The 23,702-nt window shown below is 40.1% G+C and overlaps 1 protein-coding gene across 1 annotated transcript in view; it reads left to right on the top strand.

Annotated features, from left to right (window-relative positions):
* The window catches only part of itga8 (integrin, alpha 8), a 213,215-nt gene that overhangs the window by 80,742 nt on the left and 108,771 nt on the right, over positions 1–23,702 (top strand). The window contains exons 15-18 of the mRNA XM_052015654.1: positions 596–703; positions 17,824–17,879; positions 19,008–19,162; positions 22,338–22,469. Of these exons, the coding sequence (XP_051871614.1) occupies positions 596–703; positions 17,824–17,879; positions 19,008–19,162; positions 22,338–22,469 (451 nt within the window). The remainder of the gene's footprint in view (positions 1–595; positions 704–17,823; positions 17,880–19,007; positions 19,163–22,337; positions 22,470–23,702) is intronic.

The following is a 23,702-nucleotide window of genomic DNA, read 5'->3' as shown; positions in this document are numbered from 1 at the left end:
CTCACAAAGCCATGATGACTATCCCTAATAAGTCCATGCTTTTCCAGATGTGAGTAAATTCTGTCCTGAAGAATCTTCTCCAGTAAATTCCCTACCATTGATGTATGGCTCGTTGCCCTATAATTTCCTGGTTTGTCACTATTGCCCTCCTTAAACAAACAGAACAGAGACATTCGTGGAGGAGGCAATCACAATAATAAAGAAGTATGGCATGTGGCAATAATAAGGAAGAATGCATATTTATACCATCTTTGTTAAACAAGTTGTGTTTATTTCAATAATCTACATTCATCTCATGCCAAAATAATCAATGGTCCTTCTCAGTTTCACACTAATTATAGCCTTTGAGTAAAACAATGAAAACCAAATGTGCAAATTAACACCATAAAAATTATTCAAAGATAAGTTACAGGTAAAAGATTCTCACCAGTCAGGTATGTTACTTTAAGCAGGCATTGTTGCTTTTCCCATAAGATGTGGAATAATGAACTTTATTTTGGCATTTGCATGACCACATGGCTATTAATGCAATGGAGTCATGAGCAATCTATCAATGCTGTCAAAGAGCATTAAAATCTTGATTCTTCACTTGCAGAGCTAGGCCTGTTGTGACAGTGGAAGCTCAACTACTCTTGAACCCATCAATCATAAACCCTGAGAATAAAAGTTGCCAGCTGCAGGGATCGGAGACCTTGGTGTCATGGTAAGGAAGTAGTAATGATAGAGGGATGGGACTAACACTGTTTGATTTGCTCTACCATTTGACACTTGACCTGGGGATCTTGCTATTCAGTGTAATGTCAGGACTTTAAGGCTACATCAACTTGTTTAAGGTCAAGAAAGAAATGTTAGATGACAGAGCAGTAAAGCACTGAGTATCCCTACTCTAGAATTTGAGATTTATAGGTATCCAGCGCATATAGTACATAGTTATGTTACTTCAAACATGATTTTTCTTTGAGAAAGATAATAACAAAACATTTTAAATAATATTAAAATGTCCACATTAAAACAAGGAAAGAACCAGAAATATATTATTGCTCAATCCTATTTTGAAATAACATCTTACATATTCTGTGAAGGGCGCTGTGGAACACATGAAAATGATTAGTAAAAAATGTGCAACGATGAATGCTTTTCTGATCTTCTAAGATAAATTACAAGATCTCTGGGGCCACCAGAGTCTTGTACAGGGAGTCTGTTGATGCGCATTTTGGGATTTGTGGAATGGGCAGAAGGAATTTTCTTGACTGAATGCCAGACTGGAAGAGACAGGCAGTGGTTTACTCCGAGATGGAGATAAGCCGAGCGTTAGTTGTGAAATTTGAATAAGATGAGAACACCCAGTGTACCTTCACTAGTTTAGAACAGGAAATGGAATCGGGGTTGGGCAGAATTGATTACTTTTCATGGGTTTAATTTGAAGCTAATTTACATAAACTTTATTACTTACAGACTAAAAAATCTTGTTCATTTGCACAACCATTGCCTGAAAATTCCAGTGAAGGGTTGGTCACAGTTTCGTTCCTTGGCCCTCTGCTGCAATCTTCCATTTTGCCTAAAGCCTCTGGTGAGGCTGAAGGATCATTGAGCATTTTCAGCATTGTGTTAGTGAGGTCAGTGGCCACTGGCCCAATTGGATCTGCACCAGAGCTGGGCAGTTTGGAAGAAGTGAATGGGGAGTGGGGGGAAGTATTAGGAACAAGATGGGGGTGTGAGGGAAATCAAGAATTTGGACCAGCATTTTGGACATTGTGGAGTGTGGGGTATTGGGAAACTGCAGGACCAATAGTTGTTGGAAGTTGGTGGTGGCAGGCTAGGACCTGCGACTGGGGCAATCAAAGGGCCAGGATTCAAGAGCAAGATTTGGAAGCAGTGAAAGATGGTGCCATGCAGAACTGAGCTCAGAGGATGAAAGTAAGCAATTCCCTCACTCAGCAATGTTCCAGTCCAGTCTGGCTGTAGTAGAGGGAACAACCAATGACGTGATCCAGGTGCCACGGCAACACTCCAAAAGAAGTGTTGTACTGGGAATGATGTCATTCCTGTACCCATAAGTGCCCTGTCAGGTCTCCAGAGTGACACGGATTGACCTGGCATTTCACTTCAGGAGAAGAAACCCTCTTCAATGGCATAGTACTGAAAAGAATTGTCAGTGTATATCCTTTATTGTTAAGCAGTCCACTTATATTGAAGCCTTGTGTGATAATATAACCTCAGATCTCCAAAACAACGTGTGGATTACTGAAGCTATCCAATGTGGATGTGCTCTTTGTTTTACTGAGTCGAGGAAAACCAACCCCTACGTGTGTCAACATTGTCACTGGTACATGTTTGGCATATAAAGTTGACCCTGATTATCCTGTGTACAGATAATTGTTTTTTTACCGATATCAGAGGCCATCCGACCTCCATGATGCAGTGTCACCAGAGTAAAATGTTGCTTGCTTCTGAATTTCAGCATCTTTCCGGAGTGCTTTCTGGGTGAATGAATTGGGTCAGCACTCATAATTGCCCCAAGGGAAACTAAGCTAAGTACTGTGAACAGCCCCTGGTGAGCCTTTTAAACTTTTGTAAATGGAAAGTAACAGTTTCCTCTGAAGGGAAGTGATTGATGAAGGTCAGAAGTCAGTGTAGACTCTGTGTGGGTTCCAGCTGAGATAAATTTCAGCTATATATTGTACACAAGAAAATGGTCACAGTACATCTGATTAAAGGCTTTACCACAGGGAATAATTCTTATCTGATTTTGCCAAAGTGGGAAATTTGGCCTGGCAAGATATTTGTTCATTGGACTGTATCTGGGTGGGTTGGTTGTTTGGAGAATAATATTTGTTATGAAGAATTTTGCAAAATGTTTCACACTTTAAACATTAAAGGCAGAGGATAGCCGAACAGTTGAGTGTGTCCATGCAGGGTAGGCTTTATCTCTGCACGTTGTCACACATCAGTCATCCCTCATCTCTGCACTTACTCAACACTCTGTAAAGGTGAGGGTCGGACATAAGAGAAGCCTTCAGCCAATTTAGGTAAAATCTCTGGAAAGTTCCTCTGATCCTTGAAGGCAATCAAACAGCTTCCAGGAGACTGATGCAGAGATTTGTTTGCATTTTTGTGAACTCTTTAGCGTTCTTCCTGCTCCATAATTGCTCCCAGTCACTCATTAACCAGATAACCTTGTCTAGAATTTATCCTCATGGTCACCCCAGTTTTATTCTATTAGAGACATTCCCCCTCCTCCACTCTTCCTGCAGCTTAACAAGCTTCTTCTGTTTCCTTCCTGATTCTGATGAAAGGTCTTTGACCTGAAATGTTAACTCTGTTTTTCCTCCCACAGATGCAGCCTGACCTGCTGAGTATTTCCAGCATTTTCTGTGTTTAGTTTCAGACTTCAGAACATGTGCTTCCAACATACAGTGTGTACTTTCTGGAGGGAATATGTTTCTTGGTGGGTAATGCAGCATAATAAGTATAAATAGTATACTTGGGACTGTAACAATATGGATCCCTATTCATTCTTCCAAAAATATAACATTCCTTTTTCTTAAAACTTTTAACAGGTAATCTATTTAAACTCTATTATGACTTGTCACTTTTCTTAAAACAGCATTCCTAATATTTCTCAGGTGCTAAGATGCTGCTCCATTTTGTGAATGTTGTTAATCTTCTCCACAATGGACTATTGCATTGTATTGGCAACACAATGCCTGTTACTGGTCTGGCTGTAGACATTAGACTCAAGCATTGCTGCTGTTGATACTCTGTATTTTATCAGTTTTGGTGTCAGGTGGAGATGAATTCTGTTCCACCTCTTCTGTTAGCCTCTCTCAGTTTCAATAATGCAAAACTTGAGGGTGCTACTTTAGCTGCATTGCAGATTTTTATAAAAAGATTCCATGCTTTCAGTGTTTGTTCTCTTAACAACATCGCTAATGATGTAGATTGTTGTAACTTGACTTCCTTTTACTTTGCATCAGACAGTTGTTGTCTTACTTCTTGGTCTTGCATGGGATACATTCTGCACTCAATAGCTCAGCTAACAATTTCTTGTCACTTTTTAGAAGTGTGGCTTAAAGTGACAGTAAGACAAGATTTGGGTTTTTCGTTGAGTCTCTGCATTTTATAAGGGTTTTCCTGATCTTTTGGACAAATCTCTTGTTAAGCCCATATCATCTCAGGTAGATTCATTGTTATACAGCATGGAAACAGGACCTGCGGGCCAATTCATCCATGCCATCCAAGGTGCCTACCTGAGCTGGTTGCATTTGTCTGCATTTGGCCCATATCCCTCTCAATTTTTCCCATCCATGTAGCTGTCCAAACGTCCTATAAACATTGTAACTGCACCTGCCTCTACCACTTCCTCTGGCAGCTTATTTCATATACTCACCATCCTCTGTGTGAGAAACTTGCCCCTCAGGTCCCTTTTAAATCTTTCCCCTCTCACCTTAAATCTATGCCCTCTAGTTTTAGACACCCCTACAATGGGAAAAAGACTATGACCCCATCCACCTGATTAATGCTCCTCATGATTTTATAAATCTCTGTAAGGTCATCCCTCAGTCTCCTTTGCTCCACGGAAAACAGTCCCAGTGTATCCAGTTTCTCCTCATAACTCAGGCCTTTCAAGTCCAGCAATATCCTTGCGAATCTTTTCTGCAACCTCTCTAGCTTAATCATATCCTTCCTACAATATGGCAACCAGAACTGCACACAGTACTCCAAGTGCAGTCTCACCAACAGCTTGTACAGCTGTAACATAACATCTCAACTATTGTACTCAGTGCCCTGACCAATGAAGGCAAGGGTGCCATATGCCTTTTTCACCACCCTGTCTACCTGTGATGCCACTTTCAGGGAACTATGTACTTGTACCCCTTAATCTCTGTTCCACTACACCCCCCAGAGCCCTGCCATTCACTACATTCACTGTGTATGTCCTGACCTGGTTTAACTTTTCAAACTGCACTTGTCTGAATTAAATTCCATCTGCCATTCCGTGGCCCACTTTCCCAGATGAAATAGATTCTGTTCTAACCTCAGACAAACCTTTACACTGTCCACTCTACAACCAATTTTGTGTCATCTGCAAATTTACTAATCATGCCACCTACATCCTCATCCAGATTGTTAATATCAATGACAAACAACAGAAGACCAAGCACACCACTGGTCACAGGCCTACAATCTGAAAATTAACCCCCCACTACCATTCTCTGACTCTTACCAACAAGCCAATTTTGTATCCAATTGGCGAGCTCACTCTGGATCCCATGCTATCTAACCCTCCGGACCAGATAGTGTGGGTATGAGCTCACAATACAGAACTCATCATTTTGCAAATTCTAAATTTCCTTCTCTAGAAGGGAAATGGATTGTGTTTTCATGCACCAGTTTCTTAGGAGTCCCTTGTTCTGAAGGTAGAATTTGAACTGCTGTGATTATTGCTTTGGCTTTCAAATATTTCATCCTTGTGAAGAATAGAAATTTGGATTCGTGATCAACAGGCATGAGATAGCTTTCTTCATTGTGAGTGAATAAATCAGCTCCCACAGTAAGCTGAGGCTCAGATGGCACCTCAGTAACCACCTCCTTCCATTGATATTGAAAATAAAAAAAGAAATGCAGATACTGGAAATCTGAAATAAAAAAAACAGAAATGCTGGAAACACTCAGCAGGTCAGGCAGCATATGCAGAAAAAGAAACACTTCAGGTCTGGGATCTTTCATCAGAACTCATTTCTGATGAAGAGGCCCAGACCTGATACATGGGTTTAATCTGAGTTGGCATGATGGTCCTTTGTGCTCCTGGACAAACTTTAGTTTGGATTTGATGATTGTGGATTTGTTTTGCAACCAAATCAATTTTTCTGATCTGGATGGCAGAATGGATTTCATTTTTCTGGGAACACCCACGTCCAGTCATTCTGTGCCGATGCATGATTCCAATACCTAGAGTGTCCTCAAATTTTCACTGTGTGGATGCTCTGATTTTGCTTCTTTTAGAGTCATAGTCATACAGCACAGAAACAGGGCCTTCAGCCCACCTTGACCATGCTGACCTTTTAGTCCATTCACACGAATCCCATTTGCCTGCATTAGGACCATATCCTTCTATGCTTTGCCTATTTATGTGTTTGTAAATGCCATTTACTCATAGCAATTGTATCTAATTCCACCACATCACCTGGCAGCATGCTCCAGATATCAACCACTCTCTGTGTAAAGAAACTTGTCCCTCAGATCCCTTTCAAACTCCTTCCTCTCACCTTAAACCTTTGCCCCCTTGTTTTTGATACTTCTATCATGGGAAAAAGATTTTGACAATCTATTCTCTCATAATTTTATATACCTCTATCTGGTCACCCCTCAACCTCCTTTGCTCTCGTGAAAACAATTCCAGCCTATCCAATCTCTTCCCATAACTAAAGTCATCCAATCTAGGTAACATCCTGGTGAATCTCCTCTGCATCCTCTCCAGCATAATTGCATCATTCCTTTATTGTCGAGGTATTGTTTTCCATTGGTCCTTTCACAGTCTTTCTGGTATTTCCTCCATATGTTTTTGCTTTTGATTTGCATCTCTTCTCCCAATGTTGAGCTTGCAATGTAATCTACAGTTTAATCCATGTGCTGGGCATTTTTTCTGGGAATCATGTGGTCATTTGCAACTTTCCTTCAGTCTGTTTTTCATTCTTTTAATTCTATTGCCTAATTGCGCCAGATCTGCTTCCTCTTGTAGAACCGATCTGGAAGCCAGCTGTTTTGAGTTGTCATTGTCTTCATCTATCTGTGGCATCCTGTGCCTGGCTGCATCTGAAGCCTATGCTGTAGTGAGGTCCTCCTTCTCAGTCAAGGCTTTCTGAGCAGATGGGTATGTTGAGCCCCAAACAAGTTGATCCATGAACTGTTTATTCAAAACTGACTGCCCTTCTATGCTTTGAAGAGGAACAGGCTCACCCGGTGCCTCTGGAACTCATTTTTGTAGATCCAGTGATTCAATTTGGCTTGAGGAGTGTGCTGAATTGTTCAAAGATCTTAGCGTGACTTTTATTCCTGGACTCACTTATTTCCCAGCTGTGGCAAAGGACCAATCCTTTCTCTCCCATCCACAAATGAATGTAGCTGACCATCTTTTCACCACTCATGCCTTTCAGGATGATGATGAAGACACTCGGGTTGAATGTCAGTTTACATTGTTGCTTAATTTTTTCAGATGCATCCACAATTTCAGAATGATATTGATCGGCTAGTAATACAGGCAGGGAAAGGGTACATAGAACATAGAACATTACAGCACAGTACAGGCCATTCAGCCCACGATGTTGTGCCGACATTTTATCCTGCTTTAAGATCTATCTAACCTTTCCCTCCCACATGGCCCACCATTTTTCTATCATTCATGTGCCTATCTAAGAGTTTCTTAAATGCCCCTAATGTATCTGCCTCCACCACCTCTGCCAGCAGTGCGTTCCATGTACCAATGGCTTTTAATGCTAGAAATCGTGAGTTGTTACATTTTGGAAGGGCTAAAAAGGATAGGAAGTGCACAGTGAATGGTGGCACCCTATGACGTACTGAGGGACATGGGGACATAAACGTACAACAGTACAGCACAAGAACAGGCCCTTCAGCCCAGAATGTTGTGCCAAACTAATTAAACTAGTAATTAAAGGCCTAACTAAACTAATCCCTTCTTCCTACACAATATCAATATCCCTCTGCACATTCATGTGCCTGTCTAGGAGCCTCTTAAATGCCTTTGTCATATTTGCCTCCACCACCACCCCCGGCAGCGCATTCCAGGCACCCACTACTTTTTGTGTGGAAAAAAAAACTTGCCCCACACACCTCCTTTGAACTTACCCCCTCTCACCTTAAATGCATGACCTCGAGCTTTAGACATTTCTTCACTGGGAAAAAGATACCAGCAGTCTACTCTATCTATGCCTCTCATAACCTTATTGGGTCTATTAGGTTTCCCCTCAGCCTCCACTGGTCCAGAGAAAACAACCCAAGTTTGTCCAACCTCTCTTTATAGTGCATACCCTCTAATCTAGGCAGCATCCTGGTAAACCTCTTCTGCACCCTCTCCAAAGCCTCCACATCCTTTCTGTAATGTGGTGACCAGGACTAAATGCAATGCTCCAGATGTGGCCTAACTCGAGTTTTATGAAATTGCAGCATAACTTCCTGACTCTTGAACTCAATACCTCGACTAATAAAGGCAAGCATGCCATATGCCTTCTTTACCACCCTATCAACCTGTGCAGCTACTTTCTTGGACTTGGACCATGAGATCCCTCTGTACATTAACACTCTTAAGGGTCTTGCCATTAACAGTGTACTGCCCCTTTACATTTGATCTCCCAATGCGCAACACCTCACATTTGGTCAGATTAAACTCCATCTGCCATTTCTCTGCCCATATCCGCAACTGATCTATATCTCGCTGTATCCTTTGGCAATCTTCTACGCTATCCACAACACCACCAATCTTTGCATTGTCTTTGAACTTATTAACAACCACCCATCTACATTTTCATCCAGGTCACTTATAAGTATATATCACAAACAGCAGAGGTCCTAGTACAGCTCCCCATGGAACACCACTAGTCACAGACCTCCAGCTAGAATAAATCCCATCAACCACTACTTCTATGAGTAAGCCACTTCAGAATTCAAACAGCCAAATCACTGTGGATCCCATGCATCTTAATCTTCTGGATGAGCCACCCATGAGGGACTTTGTCAAACGCCTTACTAAAATCCATGTAGACAACGTCCACAGCTCTACCTTCATCAATCACCTTCATCAGCTCCTCAAAAAACTCACACAAGTAAGACATGACTTGCCCTGCACAAAGCCATGCCGACTGTCCCTAATTAGGCCATGGTTTTCCAAATATTCATAAATCCTATCTCCAATAGCTTCCCTACCACTGACATGAGACTTACCGTTATATAGTTTCCAGGATTATCCCCATTTCCCTCTTGAATAATGGGACAGCATTAGCTACTCACCAGTCCTCCGGGACCTTACCTGTGACTAGAGAGGACTTGAAAATCTTGGCCAAGGTCCCAGAAATCTCATCTCTTGCCTCTCTCAACAACTTGGGGTATATCCCATTAGGTCCTGGGGACTTATCCACCTTAACGTTCTTTAAGAGACCCAACACTACCTCTTTCTTTATCTCAAAATGCCCTAGCATATCAGCACGCTCCACACTGATCTCACTATCCTCCATGTAGGTGTACAAGTCCAAGAACCCCTAAAGGCAGCAGCACAGATAGATAAGGTGGTTAAGAAGGCATACAGGATACCTGTTGGGGTTTAGAGTATAAAAGCAGGGAGGTTATGGTACAATATTAGTTAGGCCACAGCTGGAGTACTGTATACATTTTGGTCACCAGATATACAAAGGATGTGATTGCACTGGAGAGCATGCAGAGGGGGTTCACCAGGAATATGTTGCCTGGTTTGTCTACAATAACTTAGGCAGAAAAATGCTGGGTAATACAGAAAAATATGAATGCAATTTTTCCAGACTTTGTATTGCTATTGGTTTTTATTGGTTATTATTGTCACGTACCGAGGTACAGTGAAAAACTTGTCTTGCATACCGTTCATACAGATCAATTCATTACACAGTGCATTGAGGTAGTACAGGGTAAAACAGTAACAGAATACAGAGTAAAGTGTCACAGCTACAGAGAAGTGCATTGCAGGTAGGCATTGAGGTGCAAGGTCATAACAGGATAGATTGTGAGGTCAAGAGTCCATCTCATCGTATAAGGGAGCTGTTCAATAGTCTTATCACAGTGGGATAGAAGGTGTCCTTGATCCTGGTGGTACGTGCTCTCAGACTCCTGTATCTTCTGCCTGATGGGAGAGGGGAGAAGAGAGAATGACCCGGGTGTGTGGGGCCTTTGATTATGCTGGCTGCTCCACCAAGGCAGCGAGAGGTATAGACAGAGTCCATGGAGGGGAGGCTGGTTTCTGTGATGCGCTGGGCTGTGTCCACAACTCTCTGCAGTATCTTGCGGTCCTGGGCAGAGCAGTTGCCATACCAAGCCATGATGCATCCAGATAGGATGCTTTCTATGGTGCATCGATAAAAGTTGGTGATTGTCAAAGGGGACATGTCAAATTTCTTTAGCCTCCTGAGGAAGTAGAGGTGCTGGTGAGCTTTCTTGGCCGTGAAGTTCTGGTTGCCACACTATAGGAAGAACGTGATTGTACTGGAGAAGGTATTGAAGAATTTCACCAGGATGTTGCCAGACCGAGAACGTTTCAGCTATGGGGAGAGACTGGATAACCTGGGTTTGTTTTCCTTGGAACAGTGGAGGATGAGGGAGGAACTTGATAGAAGTATACAAAATGATGAGGGGCATTGATGGGATAGATAACAAGAATTTTTTTCCTTAGCGGAGGGATCTATGAGCAGAGGGCACAGGTTTAAGCTAAGGGCTGGGAGATCCATTTGAATGGAATTTGAAAGTGAATTTGAAAAACTTTTTTCACCAGAGGGTGGTTGAAATCTGGAACTCACTACCTGTGGGGTGGTGGAGGTAGGGACTCTCACAGCATTCAAGCAGTATTTAGATAAACACTTGAAATGGCATGGCATAGAAGGCCACAGGCTAGTGCTGGGAAGTGGGATTATCCTTGATAGATGTTCCATGCTGCATGACTCTATGACTGTAATGCTGGCATCTCACACTGGAACTGTGCAGTCATCACAGCCAATTTTATACATTCAGTGCATGCATTCACCACAGTTTAGTGCTCAGTTTTTTTAAAGAGTTAAATTCAATATTCACATCATTCATGTGGTATGTAGTATTACTCACCAGATCCACTGCTACCATGTTATGCCTTGTTGTTAACAGATTTCCATTCCTTAATTATGCTTTAAGCCTCAAATCTGTGGTTTACATTATCTTTATTTTTAGACTCCATGCCATGTGCCACCAAGGGGTACAACCAATGCTTTCTGCACAAAATATAGTTCCTTAGTGAGTGATGCTGTATACTACATAAGAACATGCATAATAGGAGCAGGGTAGGCCATTCAGCCCCTTGTGCCTGCTCCACCATTTATTAAGATCTGGCTGATCTTCTACTTACCTCTACTTCCCTGCATTCCCATATTTCTTAATTATTTTAACATCCAGAAGTCTATCAGTCTCTGATTTGAATACAGTTAATGACAGATTCCATGGACCTCTGAATTTCGCAGATTTACCACAGCGTGAAGAAATGTGTCCATTTCTCAGTCCTAAAACACCAACCCCTTATTTTGAGACTGTGGCACCCCAGTTCAAGACAGGAAAAATCCACCCTGATGCTACCCTGTTGAGCTCTATCAACAAGTTCGTACGTTACAATAAATTCAAATCATATACTTGCACCTTTGACAGCATAGATCCCTATTCATTCCTGTGCTAATGTAGCACTTAACTTCCTCTGAACCTCTAGACTGTCTAACAATAGCCACGCTGCAGGACAGGGCATAAATTGAGAGATAAAGGGAAGTTTCCACAATAATTATGGGCAATTTTAACTATCATCTGGATTGGATAAATTACAATCGCAGGGGTAGCCTTGAGAATGAATTCATAGAATGTATTCAGAGTAAGATGTTGAGGAATAAATCTGGAGGATTGATTTTGGATCTGGTATTATGTAATGAGACTGGATTAACTAATGATATCAAAATAAAGGATCCCATTTAAATAGTGATTGTAGCATGGTAGAATTTCAAAAACAGTTTAAGGATAAGAAAATTGAGTCTGAGACTGATTTCCTAAAGTTAAATAAAAGCTAGTTCAGTGGTATGAAGACAGAGTGGGCTAAAGAGGATTTGAAAAATACATTAAAGAGTTAGATGGTATTTCAGCAGCGGCAGACATTTAAGGAGTTTTTTCATAAATCTCAGCAAAGTGAGAAAGAAAAGCTCTGCAAGAAGGAGACAGCATCTGTGATTAACCCAGGTATCAAAAATGAAAGAAAGGCCACACAATATTGTGAAGATTAGTGTTAGACCAGAGGATTGGAAGATAGCAAATGTTGACTAAGATAATTATAATGATGAAGAAGAAGACAGAATATTAGAATAAACTCACAAATAATGTAAAAACAGAAAGTGAGAGCTTCTTCAGGAATATAAAATAAGAAGAGAATAGCTAAAATAAATTTTGGTTCCTTAGAGGATGATGTTGGTGAATTAATAATAGGAAACAGAGAAATAGCAGGGATTCTAAATAATTATTTTGGATCAGTCTTCACTGCAAAGACACTGAAAACATTCCCAAGATACTAGATAATCAAATGCCTATGAGGGGGGATGAACTTAAAGCAATCTCCATCATGAGAAAAAGAAGTACTAATCAAACTAATGGGGCTAAATGCTGAAAGGATCTCTGGATCTGATAATCTGTATCCTAGAGTCTTAAAGGAAGTGGTTGCAGAGGAGTGAATGCTTTGATTGCAATCTACCAAAATTCTCTGGATTCTGGAGTGGTCCTAAAAGATAGAAAAACTGCAAATGTAATGTCACAATTCAAAATAGGAGGGAGATAGAAAACAGGAAACTATAGACCAGTTAGATAATGATGGTCACTAGGAAAATGTTGGAATTCATTATTAAGGAGGTAATAGCAGGACAGTTAAGGAGAGTCAGCATGGTTTTATGAAAGGAAAATTATGCTTGACAAATTTGGCAGAGTTCTTTGAGATTGGGTAATGGGTTGGATAAAGTGGAAACCAGTTGATGCAGTGTATTTAGATTTCCAGAAGGCATTAAATTAGATGCAACATTAAAGGTTTACCACATAAGATAAGAGTGCATGGGATTGGAGGTAATATAGTGGCATTGATAGGAAAGTGCCCAACTTATAGAAAATAGAGTCAGGATAAATGGGTCATGTTCAGATTGCAGGGATCACTGCGACTCAGAGTAAGCTTTAGCCAAATTTCCTGAATATATCAAGGCAGATGATTTACAGTTTGTAAAGTGGTTAACTGAGGGGGCAACATGGAGTATGATGGGGGAAGATGTGAAGTTATTGATTTTGTGAGAGGAAGTGGGTGAGAAACTAAGTGATTAGTTTGCATCAGTATTCACCAAGGAGAAGGACATGGAGCATAGTGAGATCAGGGAGGAGTATGCTGATATTCTAGGGCATGTTGACATCAAGAACAACAGGGTGTTGGGTATTTTGAAGAACATTAAGGTAGATAAGTTCCCAGGGCCTGATAGGATCTATCCCAGGTTATTGAGAGAGGCAAGAGAGGAGATATCTGGGACCTTGATACAGATCTTTATATCCTCTTGGGCCACAGGCGAAGTCCCAGAAGACTGAAGAATGGACAACATTGTTCCTTTGTTTAAGAAGGGCAGTAAGGACAAATTAGGATATTACAGGCTGGTGAGCATGACATCAGTGGTAGAAAAATTATCGGAGAGCATTCTTAGGGATAGGATTTAAGAGCACTTGGAAAACCATGGTCTAATTAGGGACAGTCAGCATGACTTTGTGTGGGGCAAGTCATATTTTACAAACTTGATTGAGCTTTTTAAGGAGATGATGGAGATGATTGATGAGGGTAGGCCAGTGGATGTTGTCTACATGGACTTAAGTAAAGCATTCAACATGGTCCCTCATGGTAGGCTGATCCAGAAGATAAAGCACATGGGAAGGAGGCTTGGTAGATTGGATTCAAAATTAGTGGTGGAGGGGTCTTAGTCTGATTGGAGGACTGTGACCAATGGTATTCCACAGGGATCAGTGCAGGGACCTCTGTTGTTTGTAATATATAAAAATGATTTAGACAAAAATGTAGAAGTCTGATTAGTAAGTTTGCAAATGGTATGAAAATTGGTGGAGTTGTGGACAGTGAGGAAGGGTGTTAAAGGATATAGAAGGATTAGTTGGAAAAATGGCTGAAGAAATGACAGATGGAATTTAATCCAGACACTTGTGAGGTTTTGCACTTTGGGAGGTCAAATGTAAGAGAAAAATGTACTGCAAATGGCAGGCACTTAGAAGCACTGATGTATAGAGTGATCCTGGGGTGCAAGTCTATGGTTCCCTGAAAGTGGCAACACAAGTAGATAGGATGGTAAAGAAGGCAAATAGTATACTGGCCTTTATCTGTCGAGGCATTGAGTATAAAATTTGGGAAGTCGTCTTGCAGCCGTATAAAAGTTTGGTGTGTGCAGTTCTAGTCGCTGCATTACAGGAATGTTGTGGAGAGGGTACAGAAGATGTTCGTCAGGATACTGCCCAGATTAGAGAGTATTGGCTATAGAGAAAGGTTGAACAAACTTTTATTGTTTTCTCTGGAGCTACAGAGGCTGAGGGGCGACCTGATAAAAGTATATAAAATTATGAGAGACATAGATAATCAGTCTTTTTCCCAGGCTTGGGGAGTCTAGAACTATAGGACACAGGTTTAAGGTGAGAGGGGAAATATTTAAAGGAAATATGAGGGGCAGGTTTTTCGCACAGATAGTGGTGGGTATATGCAATGAGCTGCCAGAGGAAATGGTAGAGGCGAGCATAATTACAGAGCTTAACAGATCTTTGGACAGGTCTTTTTCCCTTAGCACGTTCTCCAGTTTCCCCCCACTGACGTAAGGCTTACCAGCCTGTAGTTACCTGAATTATCCCTGCTCCCCATCTTAAATAAAGGAACAACATTAAATATCCTCCAGTTTTCTGGTACCTCAGCTATGACTAATGAAGATGTAAAAATCTAAGTTAGGCCCACAGCAATCTCCTCCCTTGTTTCCCATAGCATTCTAGGGTAGAATTCATCTGGCCCTGGGATTTATCCATCCTTATGTGTTCCAAGGTATCTAACACGTCCACCTTATTAATATTGACATACTCCATACTATCAACATATCCCTCTCTGAACTCACTGTCTTCCATGGCCTTCTCCTTGATAAGTATAGCTAACAAATATTCATTTAGGACGTCTCCCACATTCCCTGGCTCCACACATAGATTATCCTTTTGGTCCCTAAGGGGACCTGCTCTTTCCCTGGCTTCTCCCTTACTCCTAATATACTTGTAGAATGATTTAGGATTTTCCTTATTCTTAACTGCCAAATATATTTCATGACTACTTCTGACCTACAGAGTTTTAACAGCCTGTTTGGATTTAATCCCATTATTTTTCAGAGCTCAATTAAATCTCCTCAAACTTCCTGTCAGGTGAAGCGACTCAGATCTCTTCAGTCTGCCCTGGTTACCAAGTTGTTAATCTTGTGAGCCTGAATTTGAACTGATTACAGGCCCACCATGTGAGGGGATCCAAGCTAGGCACAGTACTCCAGATACGACCTTGTACAAAGAAAGGACAGTATTCCCTCTTTCAAATTTATTTATTTTGGCAATACATCCAAGCGCTCTATTTGATCGCATGAATCTTGTGATATTGGCAGTGGGCCTTCACTGAAGCATGCACCATGACCCTTCCAAAATCCTTCTCAATTTCAACCTTGTGTGATTGACCTATACTTGGAGTGGCCTCCATCTAACTATTAGATTTGTCTTTATCAAAAGATGTTTGGTTGACACCATTCCATTTCCCTATTGTATCTAAATCTGTAGGCAGTCCATTGCACATGCATCATCATTTGCATTTAATCACCATTTCCTGTTCAATCTGTTGCTCTGCAACTATGGGACAAATTTCCTAATCTCTTGTGCTTGAAACCATGCTCCTTAGAATAATTTGAAAGCTGAATTGTGCGGCATATAATAAGAAGCAGGGATGCTTACCTTTTTAACTATCCAAACTATTACGCAGTACTAAATTACATGCATGTCAAATGTCATGGTGGCATAGCAGTCTAGCACGATTGCCTTACAACTCCAGCAACCTGGATTAATGAGTGTTGTTTGCCTGGAATTTGTTGGTTCTCCTTGTGGCCTTGTTGGTTTCCACCAGATGCTCAGGTCATCCTCCCCCCACCCCCCAACCCAAATAAAGTACTGTTCACTTAATTGGTAACTGTAAATTACTTCTTGGTGTTGGAAATGGGAAAAGAATCAAAAGAGAGTTGATGGGCATGTGAAAGAGAATAAATGGTAGGCCTGTGGGGAAATAAGGAGAGGGGAATGGGCCCGATGGGATTGCTGTACTAGAAGTTGGTCTGGGATGAATGGCCTCTTTCTGTGTTGTAGTAAGTAAGGACAACATTATTATGAATCATCAATGTATTAATATCATCTTTTTGATTGTGCTAGAAAGGTCTGAGTTCATAGCTGTGATTCTCCTTACTGTGGATTACTGATCTTGATCTGGCTGCCAAGAAACAGGTTATCAGATGGAGAGTTGAAATTGAAAGGAAGCCAAAATTGTTCAATCATCCTATACTACTTCTGAAGGCATCCTGTCATTTAAATCATATGAGAACTGGTTTAAAAAAAAACCTCAAAACAGTTTGCTGCATATGTGGTTATAGATGAGGCATAGCATGAAGGAGAAAGGAAAATTAGAAAAATAGAAGTTGAAAAAATGTGCCCTGAATATTGGCTCCAAGATTCCCTTTCTTCTTAACAATGGAAGAATAAAAGATCATTGAAAATCAGAAAAGCAGGAGATGCTGGAAGTCTGAAATGAAAACAAAAAATGCTGGAAATACTCAGCGGATCAGGCAGCGTCTGTAGAAGGAGAAAAGTTTTGTGTCAAACACCTTTGTTTCTCTTTCCACAGAATAAAAAGTTATGCTTTCTGTTGCATCTTCGCTGGATCTTTTCAGGAGTAAACCAAAACATCTGCACTGCCCAGCTCTGTCTCTCTCTGTTGCATTGAATCTTTCTCTGCTTCAACATTGCCTCTGCTTTCTTTTCCAAGAAAGATACTGCAACTACACTCATTTGTAAAACATTCCATTTAAGATACACATGCAGAGAAAATTTGTATAAACCTTTCTGCATTCCCTTGTGACCATGTAACACATTACACACTTTGTTCATAATTTTGGACACTTCAATTAAATAACTCCCCAATCTCCTTCTTTAAAAATATAATAACTTCAACCTATATAGTCTCTCTTCATAACTATAACACTTCAGCCTTGGCAACATTGTTGTAAATCTCCCCTCCATTCTCTCTAGTGCTATCACATCCTTTCTCCAATGTGACCAAACCTGAATGCAGTATTCTTGCTGTGTTCTCACCAGTTTTATATAGTTTTAGCATGAGCTCCCTACTTCTGCATTCCAATGGTTGGCCAATGTAGACAAGCATGTCTTAATCATCCTTTTCACCTGTCCTGCTAACTTCAAAGACTTGTGGATTCTTGGATACTTGTAAAAGTAGGTATGTTGTTTTGCAGAAATTGAATCATCAGGCCATTAATTATTTTTTTTGTACCATCTTTAACTTTTCCTGGCATGTTGAGTGGGTAACTACCTCATAAATACCTTGACCTTTGTGCAGTTAAATACGCTGCCTCTTGGTGAGATAGTTAACCTGAAGCTTCTTAAGGACCAGGCCACCTCAGGACAAATTGATTTTGATTTCCATGGTGATGCCAGAGGTTGGTTTCTGATTTGCTCCTTAATAATAGTGAACACTGATGGTCTCATTGTTATTTCTACCACAAAATATAGACCAATCTGTTCATTAGCCTGGAAGCTCCATTAATCATAAGTATGTAACAACTTGTCCTCAGCGTATTCAGAATAAACTACTGGAATGTTCAGCAGTCTAATTGCACATATTGAAGTTCCTACAGAGAGGGGTTATAATATGAGGAAAGAAGTATACTGACCTTTATTCTCCCTTTCAATTTACAGTTTCACTGTGAAAGTTTCTGCAGCTGTGTCAGGCCATGGCATTCCAAACATAATAGGTGAGCACTGAACAAGTACACGTACTGAACAGCAGGGGCAAATCTGACCCAGTCACAGTGTAAGCTGCACTTTTGGTTTCAGTCAGGACAAACTGATGGTTAAAAACACATTTGCTGGTGCCACCGTTTCACTATGCTCGATCTGGCATTTGCCTTCTTGGTATTGGTATTGGTTTATTATTGTCACTTGTACCATGGTACAGTGAAAAACTTGTCTTGTATACAGATCGTACAGGTCAATTCATTACGCAGTACAGTTACTTTGAGTTAGTACAGAGTGCATTGAGCAGTGCCTGCAGTCACAGTTACCTCTCGTGGCGGGGTCAATGCCAGTGCTCTGGAGGCTTTGCTGCATGGCCGTCTCGCAAGGTGAAGCCATCTGCTACTGGCAGCCAGGCCTCAGGTGGCGCAAACTGTGGTCTTGCCCCTCACATCATACTGATGGCCTTTTGACAGCTCCTGCAGTCAAAGACCTTTCCCACCACCTCTAAGTATCACTGAAAGTATCAGAAACAGTTGAATTATATGTAAGTAACTTTTAAAATTTTAGAATTTTTTTTTAGAATTAGAAACAATCCATTTATTTTTGATGTATACTTACATAAATGAGAAATATTAATATTGTGTTGAAAAAGGAAAAAAGAACAAACGGGCCAGCTTCACAAATGCAACATATTGCAATAAGTGGGGCAGTGCTGGACACGCCAGCTGTGGTTGGCACAAAGCTGAGGTTTAGACATGAAGTGTATCTGGCATTTCAGCCCAGGATCTGGCTCCATTCCTGAACTTATTGCTGAGTCTGAGAGAACCAGCATCTGACCTTGAGTATATTTTGTACTTGAACACTGCATTGTGCAGGTTCTGAAGTCTGGAACATGCTGATACACGTACTGCAGCAAATCAACAGTACAGAAATTAAACCTTGTATTCTCATGATTTATAAATACAGCTTATCTAGACCCTTATCTGAGGTCTTCTACCTCCTATCCTTGCCTTTATGCATTGTTGAATGGATCTGAACCTATTCAACTGAAAGCTTTTTCAACATATATCTGAATAATGACATTATATTCTCTGTGTAGTTTGTGATGCTAATTCATAAACTTCCAATTTTTTTCTTTTCCTAAGCTCTGAATGCTAACCTTCAGCTAGACAAACTGAAGCAAAAAGGAGGAATTGAGAGAACGCTATTCCTTAATTATCACCAGCCACAGCACACATTCCAGTTAGTCCTCAACAAACTGGAACGCTCCACCCACCAGGAATTTGTTGTTTATCTTACAGTAAGTACTTAAAAAGTGTACAGCCACAAGTTTTTTTGGGGGGTTGGGTGCTTAGCTACACAAACTCCTCCAAGGTTTAAGGTTTTTTTTATCTGAGAACATTGACTGCTTGTAGGGGATATGATTGCATGGCTTTGGTTATTGCCTGGTATCTCATAGAGTGGGCTTAGTTGTATGGACTTGCACGTATTCAACAAAAAACTTCCTGAATATAATCATCTTTGCGTGGCTTGTCATGCTAACTTCAAAAACTTCAAAATTTCCAAGCCCCAGAGCAGAGGTATCTGTAACCAGAGGGCATGGGTTTAAGGTAAGAATTAAGAGGTTTAGGGGGGATGTAAGGAAGAATTTTTTTCATTCAGAGGCTGGTTAGAGTTTGGAACACACTACCTGACATTAACAACATTTAAGAAGTATCTCGATGAGGACTTGAATTGTCAAGATTTAGAAGGCAATGGATCAAGTGCTGGTAAATGGGATTAACATAAATGGATACTTGATGAATGTGGAGGCCTGAAGGGTCTGTGTCTGTGCCGTATAACTCTAAGACTCTATCTATGATTCCCTCTTCCTAAGTTCTGAATACTAATATTCAGCTATGCAAACTGAAGCAAAAAGTGGGGATCAAGAGAACGTCAGCTACAACAATTAGCCTTTGGAAAATGGGAGCATTCCAAGCATCAGGAGTACTCAATGGGAGATTTGTGCATGTGTAAACCCTGACAATGCATTTTAATGGGTTTTACATATCATGAGGAGCACTACTCTGATCCTGCCCAGCGCTACACACGTGCATCTGCAGAAGTAGCCACTTCACGTCATGAGATGTGGTAACCAGTTTGGCTTTTTTTTCCTCTGGCCCTGTTTAAAGACAGTGTGACTGAAAACCCTCGTGCCTCTATCAGAGTTCAGCTGCTCTGTGGGTAAATACTTGAACAATCGTGGCAGGTTTTGTTAAATTTCTATGAAATTTAAGCATTAAAGGGAACTAGAAGCATTAAAGGGAACCCATGGATATTGCAGACTGATTCCTTGTGTGTCAGTACAGAAGCAGTTCTGTGTGTTTCAGTATTATTCAATAGCCTTCACATGTCCCTGGCCATTCTATCCTTGGTTGGTGGCTGGAGTGCTGAGAGTGGGCAAGTCTAAAGAAAAATACATTTTGAAAACAACTTATTCTTAAAGCTGCAAAAGATGTATCTTTCAATTATTTGTGATGCATCTGGACATAAATAAATGGTACAAGCCTAGACTTATCGAGGGAGAAGTTAAATTGTAAGTTTGTAAATTTGGATGGAATTATAAAATGGTTCAAAGCAACAATGAAGCAAATATTTTAATATGCCGGACACATTTTTACCAGGAATTCACTTCTCATAGCATTTATACTGGAAATTAGCTTTTCATTATGCAAGAATGTATTGGCAGGAAATAACTTCCTAAATTGTAGGCAAGACTGAGAAGGACATAGTAAATGCTTGTAGGTTATATGTGTATGTATCATACAGTGTCTGGCTTTACATCAAAAATGACAGACTTTTAATAATGATGGATTATAGAAGATCTTCTGTGAGTATGTAAGCATCATCAATTATGTACAAATGTGATCACGTGTAAAGGTGATATGAGATTAAAAAGGAAGTGATTTGAGGCAGTTTGTAGTGATGTGACAATGACTGGACAAGTTACTTTTATGGCCTTATATTTATTATAAAAGGGATGCTTGGGTTTTCTGCAGCCATTTGTCTGTTACAGTATCATTATGTAGTGGGCTACAAGTAAAAAATGAGTGGAAATGTGGCCTGCTGGAACTATATAATATTTCAAGGGCTAAGATCAGTGAGTCAACTCATATAAGGGGTATCCTCTCTTTTGTTATTTCCCATTCTTTCAGCACATGGAATAATCAGTGTGAAGAATTTATCTAGGATTGTGAATAAACTAATTCAGTCATTTTTTGACTGTTTCCTTCTTCTCAGCTAGACTAAGGTGCACATAAGCCTTCATGCCATTTGTTTTATTGGTGGAATTGGGGAGGAAGTTCCTTTGCCAGAAGGCAAAGTGATGGATTTTCAGGTTTCAGCCGCAGCCCAGGCTTCATGAAGAATTGCCCATGTCATCCAATGGAACCTGCTGTAAAGAGAAATGGCAGACCTTTGGACCCTATTCTTCCATAAGAAAACTGGAGTAGTAGACATAATGGTGCAAGTCATATGCAAGAATGCTTGATTAACCATAGCATTACATTCTTCCTTGATGTATCATGTTGGATAGTAATCCTCCTTTGTTGGCACTGCATGAAAGCCCATGTGAGGGACACCAAGCTGCATTTACCAACTATTTTACTGCATATTAATTGTGGAGACTTGCCTTCATAGGACCCATGTTAGTACAGAGCCAAATGTAATGTTATGCCATGCTAAAACCACCAGCAACTACCTCTAATCTTTGGCTGGAACATCCAGCTGTTTGCCCAAACTTTGTTGCATCTGGTGTAATGCTGGCTTGCTGATGTGTTGCTGCAGAGGAACAGAGAGAGCACTTCTGATAATAATTACCACATGCAATGCCATCCCCACTTTAGCTTCTATGTAACAGAGGGTGGGATACTTGTCTGCTCCTCAGTGCGGGCAAACTCATGCCTGTATCTCAGGCTTTCCTTTCCTTCCAATTTTGTTTGTGATTTATCAGTATCCTGTCACTTAAAACTTTTCAAATGCGGTTGAAGAGGTAAAATGCCACTTAAGACTCACCAATAACTTTCAGAATTTTTCTCACCCAATTGTAATACTCCTTTTAATTCAGTACATCCTCTAAAATGTAGAATTCATAAACATTAATTACTGTGCTATCTATTTACTTGTGGAGAATTGCATTCATAGGGTCCACGTAAGTACAGAGTCAGATAAGACCTGATTTGGGTCTCAGCTATGTCAGCAGCAGAAAATTTTGGCTTTGACATGCTATTGCTCAGAAAGGATTAGCGATAATATTTCAAAGAATTCTATTCTACAGTACCCATTAATGGTCAATGTTCTACATATTGCAATGTGCAGTTTGAAATTTATTTTAATATTTATATTACATATTGCTGTTTAAAAACAAGAAAATTGAAGTTGTCACCAATCTTAGTGAGATTTATGCCAATTTAAATGTTTCTATTTATCTCTTTCAGGATGAAAAGGAATATCGAGATAAATTAACACCAATTACTGTGAGCTTAAATTACAGTTTGGATGAATCTCGTCCTTCAAGAGATCTTAAACCAATAATTAACTACTACAGTGAAACGTTCCTTCAGAAACAGGTGAGAACAAACATTTATTATTTAGTTTAATCTATTCTAAGATATATTGTGGGCCATATGTAAAGCTGTGTGTTAAAGTCACCTCTGAGGAATTGTGAATATCTTATTAATTATCATAATATAGTTTCATCCTGAGGAGGAGAATGAAAGTGAAAACTATATGTGCAACAGCAATGTGTAAGTTATTTCAGAGGATTAACGTCTGTAGTTATAAGCACATATCAATCAGTAATGTAGTTGAGTGGAATGAGAAAAATGTGGCCACATTCTCTGACATTAACCTGATTTCTACTGGCAATCTCACTTCTTGTTAAATAGATAATTGCACTTAACAGTTGCAAATAGTGATATGATTATATTGCATTACTGGTAATGTTCATCTGGAAAAATTACGGTTATTAATTTGCCAGGACAAGTATGTGCCCTTAGCAAAGACTTTAAAAATTAGTTGATTAACTAAAGTTCATTAGTAATAATCCATTATATTTGACTAAATCCAAACTAGATGGAAACTTAGGCAATGCTTGCACCAATATACTCATTGCATCATTGTCAGTGAAGTATAGTGTTCATAGATTTTGTCTGTAGATAATCACCAAGAGGCAGAGGCCCCTGTAATTCTGCTTCCTGCAACTCATGATTTGTGGCTCCACAGAGACTTGTGAATACCACCTATATACCAATTTCTAATAGTGTGCTTCCAAGTAAATGCTAAGTGCAATGTTCTGCTTAAATTCTGCACTCAAGAAATGTTTCCACAAGCATGCTGTTTGTGAAGTCTGTGATTGTAGCAAATCCCTTGGTATTGTTAGCTATGGAACAATAATCAGTTACATTGTGGTTCAATTAACAGAGGGAATCTAAAGTAATAATTGTGAACACATTATCTAAATTGTTTCTGTTGGAACAGAGCACTGTACAGCAGGGGGCCTTCAGTATTCAATATCATTTACGCTTTGTATTCATTCACTGATTTAAATACCATGTGGTGTCTGACATCCTTGTTGTATTCAAAAGATTAGTAAAAGAATACAGGACAGCTTTTGCATTTGACAGCACCCTAATTTTGTAATCCCAGTCAAGCCAAGAGAAGCTTATTGTCATATGGACAAGTACAGTGAGGTACAGGTACAATGAAAACATGCTTGCAGCAGCATCACAGGCATGTAGATTCAGACAGCACACAGAACATGAATTATACATAGATTATACAAGACAGTGTAAAAACACTGT

Source organism: Pristis pectinata, chromosome 5 (genome assembly GCF_009764475.1).
Source record: "Pristis pectinata isolate sPriPec2 chromosome 5, sPriPec2.1.pri, whole genome shotgun sequence".
Lineage (NCBI taxonomy): Eukaryota > Metazoa > Chordata > Chondrichthyes > Rhinopristiformes > Pristidae > Pristis > Pristis pectinata.
Note: the sequence above shows the minus strand (reverse complement) of the source record. Positions and strands in the feature narration are given on the sequence as shown.